Here is a 13,051-nt window from a genome sequence, read left to right as displayed (position 1 = left end):
ATAATAACTCAAAGTAATATGGGAACAGAGTAATATACATGTAAATATACATGTAAGTGACTCACGTTTTTTGTTTTTTGTTTTCAATTAGGGAAAAAAATATTATAATTTAATGTTAAGAGCCTGAAAATAACTTAAATATAAAACTGAATGTCTAATCATGTCATGATTCAAATATGAGGATGATTCTCTCAGTAATGTAGCTTCTGTGAGCTTTTATGTCAAGAAAAGTCTAGGCGTCATTTCAAAAAGGCCATTTATTTCAGAACATTTGCTATTGTAAAGAGTAGTTTTTCATTCAAATAAATCTGCAATAAACTGCAATATACTACTAATTATAATGGATAAACAGTTACTGAAAAACTAAAGCAACTATTTACAGAGATTACAAAGTGTAAAAAACTCATTTAGCTGATGGGAAGCGTCAGTGAGAGACAGCGCGCTCTCCACTGCAGTTGCGCCATGGAGAACGTGCAGCCAGCGCGCAAACAGTATTCACCAAAGCCTACTTATGCAAACTGCGCAAGATAATGCCTTTTGATTGGTTACTAAGTCCATCAATCAAACCTTTGTTGAAAAGGCATTGGTTGGGCACCGAGTGCCTTTATCCAACGAAAACCATGGGCGCAATGATTGACAGCTCACCAAGCCTGTAAGGCACTTCCTCTATATGATGCATCCCAGAAGAGTCTCTGATTGAAGGAGAGAGACGGGGGAGGGTTTAAAATACGTGGGAGAAGCCATTCTAGCAGGGGGAGTTTGCCAGACACGGAATAGAATCGATATTTCATTGAAAATGGACATGATTGATCACGCTAACTCAAAACTCTCTTGCAAACAACGGAGGATTTTTAGTTTTTTCCCTATTTTTTCGTTGTTTTGGATTAAAAAGTGGGATGCATTTTGAAGAATGGACTCTTACACAGAGATGTATGCGGGTGTTTATTGGATTCGTCCGATCTGATCTGAACGACAGGAGATGAAAGATGAGTAACGCTGATATTTTTCTAATGTTTACATGGCCGGTCCTTTAGTGTTTCATTTAACCCTTTCCTCTCTGGTGTATTTATTGCAAAAACAAGTTCAGAACATGAATCTTGAGTGTTTTAGCTTTCAAATGATGCATAGTTTGTGATAGTTGATTGAATATTTTGTATAAAACAAAAGTAAATAAAAGTACACACCCCCCCACTTCCGTCAACCCCCCCGTCCACGAACCGATGCGGGTTAAGAAGTTAAGGGAACAAGTGTTGCAAAGTGTTCACAATGATCTGGGGCACCAGGGCATTGAACGGACGTGTTTTTGGTCCGGTATGTATGAGGATGTCGAGGAATGGGTGAAGTGTCAACGGTGCATCCTCACAAAGATGCCTCAGCCCAAAGTTCTTCCCCCTGTGAGAGCATTTTTGGCTTCCAGGCCTCTGGAAGTGATTGCGGTGGATTTCACAGTCTTAGAACCTGCTTCTGACGGGCGTGAAAATGTTTTGGTTGTTACCGACGTTTTCACAAAGTTTACACAGGCGTTTCCCACAAAAGATCAAAAGGCCGACACCACAGCAAAGGTCTTATTAAAGGAGTGGTTTATGAAGTATGGAGTCCCTGAGAGGTTGCACTCTGATCAAGGTCGAAACTTCGAGAGTGAGGTAATTGCTGAGCTGTGCAGACTCTATGGGGTGAAGAAGACCCGTACAACCCCTTATAGGCCACAGGGAAATGCCCAATGTGAACGGTACAACCGAACACTTCACAACCTGTTGCGTACGTTACCGCCAGAACGTAAGCGCCGTTGGCCTGAGTACTTGCCGGAATTAGTCCACGCATACAATATGACCCCGCATGCAACTACAGGGTTTTCCCCTTATTATCTTCTGTTTGGGGTAAAACCACATCTTCCCATTGATGCGTTGTTAGGTGGTGAGGAAGTCACTGAGGGGAATCGAGACTGGTTGTCTGTTCATCAAGAGCGGTTGAGATATGCTCATGAGAAGGCTAGGGAGTATTCAGAAGAAAAAGCTCTAGAGCGAGTGACTCGTCTGAATGAAAAGACATTTTGTCCCCAGGTCAATGTGGGCGAGTTGGTATATCTGCGCAAGCGGCCTCCAGGCAGGAACAAAATTCAAGATGCCTGGAGCCCAACGGTGTACCGAGTTGTGGAAATAGTAGGCACAACTTACACTGTGGAACCTTTAGAGGGAGGGCCCTCGAAGAGGGTTCACAGGTCGGAGTTACGTCCAGGTGCCGTGCCCACTCCTAGGCCTAGGAGTAAAGCGAAATTTCTGCCAGATACACAGCCTGTCATCATGGAAGAGAATGTGAAATCTCTGCCAGAGTTTGTGGTGGTAGAGGAGGTTGAGCAACCCTCCGTGAGGGTGGCCGCAAACACTCCAATGATCCCAGAGACTCCAGTTACTTCGGAGTTGAGAGGTGACCGCTCTCAAGGTAACCAGGTACGAGTGTCAGCGGATACTGGTAGAGACACTGCAGTATCTGATGATGTGGTCCTGAATGCAGAGGCTCCAGAAGAATGTGACCAGTTGCAGGGGCTAGAGCCTGATGACATGCGTAACTCTGATTGTAGAGATGTACCAGTTCCAGCAGTACGCAGAAGCAAGCGATCAACTGCGGGTGTTCACACAAATCCTTTTCATGCACCCAGGTCTGCTTGTCATGCAGTGAGCGTCAGCACAGATATGGTGTCTCAAGTATTGGCTAGTATTGGCACTGCATTGTTCGAGAAGGCATTACAAGGTGCCATGAATGCCGAAATTGGTGATTGAGTGAGTCATCGAGGACGCTGACTTATTGCAGGGGAGAATGTAACCGGGTGGTAAATACCCTTAACGTTTGTTTCTCTCTTTGTATGTTTAAAACTGTTATTTTATTGTTCTTGACTGTGTTCAGTGAATTAAGTCATGTTAAACTGTGCTTCTCTGTATTTTCCTGGAGTCGTCAGCAGGTGGCACTGTGTGTTGCGTGCAAGACAATGCGCATGCGTTCTCTCACCGTGATCATTTTGTCAGACGTGCGGCGAGCAGTGTGAGAGAGACCAACGCTATCTCACGACCAATTCGTACATATTTTACGAGGTGGCTAATTCGTACGAATTTGTACGACCTCACTCGTACGAATTTGTACGTTTTGTCTAAACCCCAGTGACGGGTAGGTTTAGGGGCGGGGTTTGAGGTAGGTCATTCGTAAGAATTCATACGAATTTGTCAACTCGTCAAATATGTACGAATTAGCAAAAATCGTACACATTCGTACGAGTGAGGTCGTACAAATTCGTACGAATTAGCCACCTCGTAAAATATGTACGAATTGCCGTGAGATCGGGTTGGAGAGACGCACACTCTCGGGAAATTGTGGGGGTTTTGTAATCATCCATGGGTAAATACAATGTTTTATGTTTATATCCTGGATAAATAACAATTGTGGATTATTATATTATTATATACTTAATTTTCCCAAATGTTCCATGTGATTTTACTTTGATGTGATTGTTTTACAGTGTACAACATAATGTTGGTGAGTTCAGCCCTTGTGAAGTGATTGTGGTGGTGTATAGGAGCTGATCGTGAGATGTGAGTGTTATTTTCTTACATTTCACTCCAATGATGTGTAAGTGGGTAATATAAAAATGTACTTATGATGTTTTGTTCTTTTTGTACAGTATACCCACTGCCGTATTGTATTGTACACATTTTGATATTGTTACATTGCTGATTTTTGATTTTCTAAATTTTTGCATTGAGTTGTAGTAATTTTTCCTCTTTTGTGCATTGTATAAAGCATTTCACTCGCAGTAGTGTGGAGCTGTGAGAAGGTTTATTTTGAGTCACCAGCTCTGTGAAAGCTCTCATTCTGTTTATCTAAATTTTGTTTTGCTTTTCTTGTTCATTTTGTGAACTTCTGTCTCAATGAAAATTGAAAAGCCATTTTTGATGGTGAATCATTTTCTTGATAAATCAGTATATGAATAAACTACAAAGTAAATAGAACCCCTCAATGTGTTCCTGGTGGTGAATTTAAATCCCCGCTCACATATGTTTTGATATTCATTTTATTTATATTATTAATATTTTATTTACCCATAAACGTGTCTTTAGGAAGCCATAAGTTATAGAGACAAGAATAACTTTTGCCATTTAAATGCCACATTAATTTACTCTGAGGACCCATACAGCCAATGATCATGTGTGAAAACACTTATACATACATTGATCACTTAGAAATCAAAACTAAGGTTTGAGAAAGAAAGAATATGCATACAACAAAATATATTGTTTCATAGCAGCTTCAGTAACCAGTTCAAAACAAATTCTGCTGTAAACCGGCTCTAACAGGCCAATATAGTGTCAATATTCAGCTCAAGTGACTTCAGTGTTGATTCAGTTCAGCTGATTTCAGTTCAAATGTAAAATTCCTCAGTTGTGCATATTTGTGTGTAGTTAGATATATGCAAAAACAACATTTTTGGAAGAGTTAAAATAGTTTTGCACAAAGTGTTGCTTTTGCAAGAGATGTCTGATGTTTTGTGTGTTTTGTGTGTAGAGTTACAAGAAATGGAGCCATATTTTCAGAAATTGTGTGTAAGCAATTAGATAAAACTGTAAATGAATCCAGTTTATTTTAGTTCAGGACTCATAGTCCAGGTGTTAGTAATCTGTGCTTAATCTTTGTTCCAGGCAACAATTTTTTAACTCACGATTAAATAGATTAAGGCCTACTCTTGGCATAATTTAAACCCTGTCCAGGAAACCACCTCTTGAAAATCTGCATTGATAATTCATAAAATGAGGTGTGAGCTCAATTTAAATGACAATTACAGAAAAACACAATCTGACTTAACTATTAACACACAAACTTGTACTTTTCACATTTATGATTAATAGCCATTTAGAAATCATTCACAGTGCAGGGTGGAAAAATTAATTTTGGTATGTAAACTGTATGCTTTACTTGATTTATTTGTGTGCTTTGGTTCATTGTCTTGTTGCATCACATAACCTCTCTAAAGGTTGAAGACATGAACTGCTGTCCTGGGGTGCGTTTCCCAAAACCATAGTTGCTAACTAAGTTAGCAACTTTGGTGGTTGCAATGCAATTTCCCATTGCCAACGACCTAAGTTGCTAACAGGTTAGCAACTATGGTTTTGGGAAACGCACCCCTGTATTTTTTTTTTTACATAACATTGGTTATTGCTAATGACATACAGAGTAATTAATCTACACTGTGAGCCCGGACAAGTTGAATCTACTTAAAAAATTGGAGCAAACTGGTTGCCCTAAAAATGTAGTAATGTGAACTAAAACGAGTACATTTAACTTAAATTTAAGTTAACATTTTATCTTAAACTTTAATCTTGTTTTAGTTAAAAAAATTCAGAACCTAGATAAAACTCCCCCTGCTGCTACTCTGATTTGCATTTGTGTAGCTCACAGCATGTTCATTTACATGATAAAGCCTCCCCTAGAATTAAGGGGAGGGGGGGTCATGGGGGGACAACGGCCAAGCAAGGCCCACATCAATTTCCGACAATTTACGGCAGTTTTCGGTGTTGCCTGCAAATTGCCGTGCACAGTCGTAAACCTGAAGTTCCACAGCAATCTACAGTGCCACATACTGACGAAAATCCCACTTTTCATGCAGTGAAATTCAGTTTGTGCATGATTACATGATATAACAAATTTTTTAATACTGTATCCTGAATTGTGGATAATTAAGCTAAATATCATATGCTGAAGTACATTTCTGGAGTGTTAACGATTAAAAGAAAAAACAACAACAAGAACCATACAGAACCGAAAACCGTGACCCTCAAACCGTGATACGAACCGTGGGTTTTGTGAACCGTGCCGCCTCTCATATGCACCTGAAACACAATCATCCGTTGCAGTTTTCATCCATTTTATTTATTGTTTTTGGTATTTATTCAAGTGCATTTTTTGTTAACAGACTGAGAGTCCATTGCTTTTATTGTTTTCGGTTGTTTTGTTCATTTATTGTGGATATTTAAAATGTTTTCCATTTTCAGTGTTAAAGTCTTTAGACATTAAAGTTTATTGATCTTTGAAAAGGTGTACCTGCATTATTATGCAATTGTCATTATTTTAGATGAAAATGGTCTCAGAACGACAATATTATCGTTTATCGCAATAATTTCTTGGCCAATTAATCGTCCAGCTAAATTTGTTATCGTGACAGGCCTATTGATATCGATGACGTGTCTATGAAAATGCACACAAGAAGCACGTGTAGTGTTTTAACAAGAACTGGAGTATGTCAGAAATTTGTAGAAAATTTACCCATTTAAACTTTTTTTCATTTATTCAGTTTGGGTGAAAGTATGGCTATGATTATAAAAAATACATAAAGTAAATGTTGCGGCATAATGATTATTTTGTATGGATATATGTAAATCAATCTTCTTATATAATAAAATGTTCCCTTACAATTCCTCCCTTTTTATCACTCATTGATAAATCAAAATAAAGAAACATTTAAGAGTGTGTAAATATAGTGGTAATCAAAATGTGTAAATATGAATAGTGATTAAAAAATGTAATTTAAAATGTGTAAATACAATGTGAATAATAATAGTAATAATAAAAGCAAATTCAAACTCTCTCATCACTTATACTCTTCATCTCTGATTTTCGTATAAACAATCACTCATTTTTGGAAAGGAAGAAAATATGCAAAGGCTATTTTTGTGGATAAAGTCCCTTTTCACTGCAAGCAAAACAAGTTTATAAGTATTTAGATATCTGAGGCCTCTCTAAAGACTGCCCAGATTGAAAGTAAGAAAACCAAATCCCCTAATTTGTGTCATTCTGGTCCCCGCTAGTCGTATCATCAGAATCATCTTCCCCCTCATTACAGTCATCTAAACACCCAGTTTAAAAGACCCATCAATATAAGCACTATTATTGCAAACATTGGCAACACAGTAAAACATATCTTAACAAAAAATCAGATAGTTAGGGATGCCAGGAATGGTTGTTGCTTTTTTCTTTTCTCATATTCTCTAAAAAGAAACAGAGCAGAGAAGCACAGTTATTTAAATCCGGATATCCTAAACTGTTCACCAACAAAACTATCACACAGAAAATGTTGAAATCAAATTATGGTTAAATGTGACTTTAAGATTACATACAACATTTTATTTCCTGATGTTTCTTCAGTGAAATGTTAAAACATAATCCAGATTGAAGAACAAATGTCAAAAAATAGAATTAAATCAATATTATCATCTGGTGCTTACCGATGTAAAACTGGAAAACACACATTTCTTCAGTGCATTCTCTCAGCAGTATGATGCTTCGTCTTCCTCACTGAATCCAGATTTTATAGCCTCTTGAATAGTCTTGATATTCTCTGGAGGAGCAGCGGGCAGAATGGCAAGCAACTCTCGATCGATCTTTTCTATTCTTTCAGTGCTCTTCCTCTCAAACTCCTTTTTATTCTGCAAGACACGCATTAAGATGCCTTTCTGTGCCTCATCACAGCCATTCCGGAGCTGTTGTTGCTCAAGCTTAAACTCTGGTTTACTCGTGTCCATGGTCATCAGTTTGCTCAGTGAACTGACACGGTCCATCAGGTACGTGCTGGAAATTTCTGTGTATGTTCCAGAGATCATATGGACCAGACTAGCAATGTTACAGGCTTGAAAGGCTTGAGTGTACAGCAGATCTTTTGAGAACAGCTTTGCGTTGTAGGAGAGCTTCTGTGTTTTCTCAGACGTTTGTACAAAGTCTTTAAGAGTTTTGCTCAGGGTAATTTTCACAATGTTGGAAACCATCTGAAAGAACTGAACCATCTTCCGCCACTGCACCTGCACTCTCCCCATGGCTTCCATTCCTTTGAACAGCATCTCTATGGTAGTTTTGAAGTCTATCTCTTTCAGTTCGCAGTTTCTCATTGTGCTCAGGATTTCATCTAGTTCCTTCTGGTTGTTCTCTAGTTTATCCAAACACTTCTCATAGGTATCTCTTGCCTTGTCCAGCTGAGCTCGGTTCTGCTCAACTTTGAATCGTGCATCATCTGCTGCCCTCTGAGAATAACCTGTGTTCATAGACTTGTTTTCTTCTTTTTGCAAAATTGGTGGCTTTGCAGAAATGGCTGGAGAATTTGTTAAGTTTTTGCTTTTGCAATCAAAACTACGAGCTGAATTGATCAGACCCAAGACCTTACCTATTATCTCATTGCTTTTGTTTTTGTCACATTTGCCAGATGGTGCATATTCTGCCAGCTGGTTGCATATGTCTATGCCATTTTTGCACATGTCCAGAGCTTGATTCTTTGCTGGGCTGTCAGGGTATTTCTCTAGATCATCTTTGATTCTTTTGAACTGTTGATTCATTAATTCACTTTTTGTACAGTTCTTCTTCTGATCAAACAGATTTTTCCAGGCAATTTCATCATTCTCACGATTCACCTTCATTAGCTCCTGGATATCCTGGACATATTTTAGAATTTCTTCAGACTTACTGTATGTATTTATCTCACTAACGGAATCTCTTTCACTTTCTTGATCTTTAATGTCATTATGAGTGTTAACATTAGCATCATGTGGTTTTGGTGAAGCTGGTTGTCCCTCAGCACTTGAAATATAAGCACTTGTCATTCTATTAAGATTGCCAATAGCTCCCTGCGCAACCCCGCCCATAATATCCATGCCAACCATTTCCCATCCAGTAGGGATTGAATCCAGAGCTTGCTGATATCTGTCAGTAGCCTCACTCATTTCCTTCTCCATGGCTCTCATTAGCTTATCGGTCCTTTCCTTGGCTTGTTGAGCTGACTTCTCTTTCCGTTTGGTCTCTTCTAGTTTCTTCATGTTTTCTTCCTTCTCTCCCTCATATGAGTTATGTGCACTCGTACACACTTCTAGCAGCTCTCCGATGGTTTTTATGACACGAGTGAAACTCTTTTCAGTTGCATCAGACAACTGCAGACATTCATCTGCAATGACTCTGATATTGTGCAGCTGATCAGGAAGAAGTGCTTTGACAACCTCATCATCACCTTGGAACAGAATCTTCACAGCTGCCTTCATGTAATCTGGAACTTGAGCAGTTTGGAGGCGAATCTGATCCATGTTCTTATGGGCCTCATTAAATGCCTCCCAACCCAGGTTACACACTTGCATGAGGCAAGCACGAAAGGAATCAGGGTATTTGATGAATTTATAGCCTCCTTCAGGGGGATTTTTATTGATAGAGAAATCTGTTGAGGACGAGATGAACACCAGCTCTCCCAGGATGGCTATAGATAGAGGTGCTGGAGTCAGATACTCTTCCCAGTTGGCATAGGGCTGCATCATGAGTTTGGTTTGGTTCCTCATGTCCTCAGCAGTGGTAAGGCTTTGAGTTACCTTTGAAATGGTACTCATGGCTTCCATTTCTGCTAAAACACAACAAAACAAAATTATATAAGGAAATATCTCAGTTTCATAGGCCAGAGGCAGGGGAAAGTGCTCTGGATAGACACACACACACTCACAATGACACACAAGCAATTTTGACTCTCCAATTGACCTAACATGCGTTTCTTTGGACTGTGGGGGAACCTGGAGTACCCAGAAGAAACCCTGGCAATATATATGTAGGTTACCGGTGCTGGCAAAAGGAGTTGGAATGACACGGGCTAATTTTATAATTTTATATACACTGTAAAAAAAAAATTTTGGGGAAAAATTGTGAAAATTGATCATTACATTTTGGCCCAATAAATTACTTCCAAATAATGATCCCCATGCAAAAATATGCATTGTACTAATCATAGCTTAAGGTCTTCACTCGAAATTAAAATTGTATATTCACTGAACATATTTAATTGTGCTCAGTCAATCTATGAAGTCGAAGTGAAAAATCCATGTTGGCTGAACAAGTCCCACGTCCAGAAAACGGTATACGCATGAGCAAAATGCGCTTGAAGAAAACCGTTCGTGTGGAGATTTCAAACGCGGAGCGCGGGAGCGCGAGCGGAGCCGAACCAGCAGGTGCTGAAGACCGAAACAGACATTCCCAAGAGAATAGAGATATTCATCATCACAAGACGTTGCTGAGTATTGAGCTCTGATATTATTCTCCAGAGTTTTGCTTCATGACCCGGTAAGAAGTTTAAAAGACATTTTGTAGAATCACAAGTTCATGCATTCATTGGTTTCATGCGTGTGTTCTCATTTACCACATAATTATGTAATGGTAGCCAATAGTTTTATTTTCCTCATGTCTTATATGTCTAAAATAATAGGTAATTAGCTGCAGCAGTTTTGGGCACAGGCGGCATTTTTTCATGACACATGGGGGGCGGCACGAGCAGTTAAAAAAATAAAAAAACTGCGCCGCGAAGCGGTTTTCTATCTTTCATTTCACTGAGCGGGGAATTGGTAAATTGACGCCCTCTGCACAGACTGCAGCTGCCCCTGCTTGCTGAGAAGGTGCCGTGCACTTTGGTTGTGTGTGTGTTTGTGTGTGTGTGTGTGTGTGTGTGTGTGTGTGTGTGTGTGTGTGTGTGTGTGTGTGTGTGTGTGTGTGTGTGTGAGAAGGGGGGAGGGGGCGTGGGGGACAGTTCACCTCTCCCAGAAGCAGAGGTGTGTGTGTTCATCTGAGCCTCATTGGTCTGTCACCACTCGTCAATGTCAAAATATTTGAGAAAACTAATCAAATCAGAGTAGGCGGGCTTTATGTTCACACAGAAGCTGATGAGGCGCGGATTTTAGCAGCGCATCTCGTCTCGACACATTTGATCTCCTTATTCAAGTCAGAAATGTTGAACAAATTACAAAAATATTCTGGCAAATGAATAAACTTTTGTCTAATTTTGCCATTTTTAATTGAAAATAGGCCTATGTAATGTGATTCTTAATGTAATTAACAAACAAAGAAATATTAACAAACTAACAATTACTAACAAAGCTAGATTAAAGATCAACAATGAATGTGTACATTGTAAATTAATATCATTCCATTTGTAGCATTCAGTAAATAAAAAAGCTCATTTTTTTCAGCTTGTATTGGGCTTAAGATTAGTATTGAATGTCTGCATATTGTGAATTAATTTAATAAACTTAGTTACCTAGCTTTCCTGGTAGCCTTCAGTAAATTAAAAATGATACTTTTCTTCACTGATGACAATGAAAATGTCTGCCCACTGACATGGTTTTCAATCTATTGTTATCAAATGTTTTGGCCTTCAGAACATCTTAAAATGCACACAAGTAGATCACAGAAATAAATAAAGTACCCTCGAAGGAGGTCTTGCCCAGGGTGCAATTCAATGTATAACTGCCACTGGTAATAAGTAAATTAAGTCATTTGTGTGATATGTGCGGCATGTGACAATTGAACACAGTGCTGTTAGATTGTGTTTGGCGTCGGCCTCTTTCAGGGCTTGAGTTATTGCCTTTTAATATCAAACACGTAAAGCTCATGATTTTCTTATTTGTCCATTAATTCATATCATTCTCATTATATAATTAGGCTAAGTAACTTTGGTTCTGTCATTTGCCACATGTGATGCAGGGGAACTTTGTCATTAATGCTAGTTTTTTTTTTTTATTTGCAGGTTTTTAGCCTTTGCCGCATTTTCTTCACCACATTAAGACATTCTGCAAAAAGAGTTTTTTTCCTTATTGAAATAAGGTATTTTCACCAAATATCCCGTGTTGGAATTGACTTGTTAATAAAGTAATGTGATAAAATGTCAACCCTGTTGTCTGTGTTCATTTTGCTTAATATATTTATGTTTTTAGTCATTTTTGTCTTTTGGGACAGTGAGAAATAAACAATTTTTACTATAATTTTAAATATTTAATTGGAAAAACATTTGTCCAATTTAAAATGTTCTAGTGACTGGTGACTGGTGAATTTCTGTGAATTAAATTGTATCGATTTAGAAAATTTTAAATTGGAGAGGCCTGACATTTTTTACAGTGTTGGTAAATTACATTTTTCCATTGGCTCAACAGATTATTTCTAATTGAGGCCATGTTAACAGACTGTTGCCACAATGGATAAAATTCAATTCACAGAAATTCAATTTGGCCAATTGAAAAATTTTGATGTGATCGCTCACTAGAAAATTTTGAATTGGAGAGGCCTTACATTTTTTACAGTGTATATATATATATATATATATATATATATATGTATATTAGTAAGGAAAATAAGTATTTGAACACCCTGCTATTTTGCAAGTTCTCCCACTTAGAAATCATGGAGGGGTCTGAAATTGTCATCGTAGATGCATGTCCACTGTGAGAGACATAATCTTAAAAAAAAAAATCCAGAAATCACAATGTATGATTTTTTTAAACTATTTATTTGTATGATACAGCTGCAAATAAGTATTTGAACACCTGAGAAAATCAATGTTAATATTTGGTACAGTAGCCTTTGTTTGCAATTACAGAGGTCAAACGTTTCCTCTAGTTTTTCACCAGGTTTGCACTGCAGGAGGGATTTTGGCCCACTCCTTCGCACAGATCTTCTCCAGATCAGTCAGGTTTCTGGCCTGAGTTTGAGCTCCCTCCAAAGATTCTCTATTGGGTTTAGGTCTGGAGACTGGTTAGGCCACGCCAGAACCTTGATATTCTTCTTACAGAGCCACTCCTTGGTTCTCCTGGCTGTGTGCTTCGGGTCATTGTCATGTTGGAAGACCCAGCCTCGACCCATCTTCAATGCTCTGACTGAGGGAAGGAGGTTGTTCCCCAAAATCTCATCCTCTCCTTAATACAGTGCAGTCGCCCTGTCCCATGTGCAGAAAAACACCCCCAAAGCATGATGCTACCACCCCCATGCTTCACAGTAGGGATGGTGTTCTTGGGATGGTACTCATCATTCTTCTTCCTCCAAACACGTTTAGTGGAATTATGACCAAAAAGTTCTATTTTGGTCTCATCTGACCACATGACTTTCTCCCATGACTCCTCTGGATCATCCAAATGGTCATTGGCAAACTTAAGACGGGCCTGGACATGTGCTGGTTTAAGCAGGGGAACCTTCCCTGCCAAGCATGATTTCAAACCATGACGTCTTAGTGTAT

General features: G+C 38.8%; 1 protein-coding gene across 3 annotated transcripts in view; it reads right to left on the bottom strand.

Annotated features, from left to right (window-relative positions):
* Positions 1-5,184: 5,184 nt before the first annotated feature.
* LOC307121508 (uncharacterized protein) overlaps positions 5,185-13,051 on the bottom strand; it is a 44,387-nt gene continuing 36,520 nt past the window's right edge. For 2 of the 3 annotated variants that reach the window (XM_079809113.1, XM_079809112.1), the window contains 2 exons: positions 7,266-9,406; positions 5,185-7,028 (listed from right to left, as the gene is read on the bottom strand). In XM_079809113.1, coding sequence (XP_079665239.1) covers positions 7,308-9,404 — 2,097 coding nt within the window. In that variant the 5' untranslated portion in view covers positions 9,405-9,406 and the 3' untranslated portion in view covers positions 5,185-7,028; positions 7,266-7,307. Of the gene's footprint in view, positions 7,029-7,265; positions 9,410-13,051 lie in introns of all 3 variants that reach the window. The other variant, XM_079809111.1, reaches the window with a different exon arrangement.

This window comes from Gobio gobio (assembly GCF_949357685.1).
Source record: "Gobio gobio genome assembly, chromosome: 25".
NCBI classification, from domain to species: Eukaryota; Metazoa; Chordata; class Actinopteri; order Cypriniformes; family Gobionidae; genus Gobio; species Gobio gobio.
The sequence above is the reverse complement of the archived record's forward strand: the minus strand, read 5'-3'. Positions and strand labels throughout refer to the sequence as shown.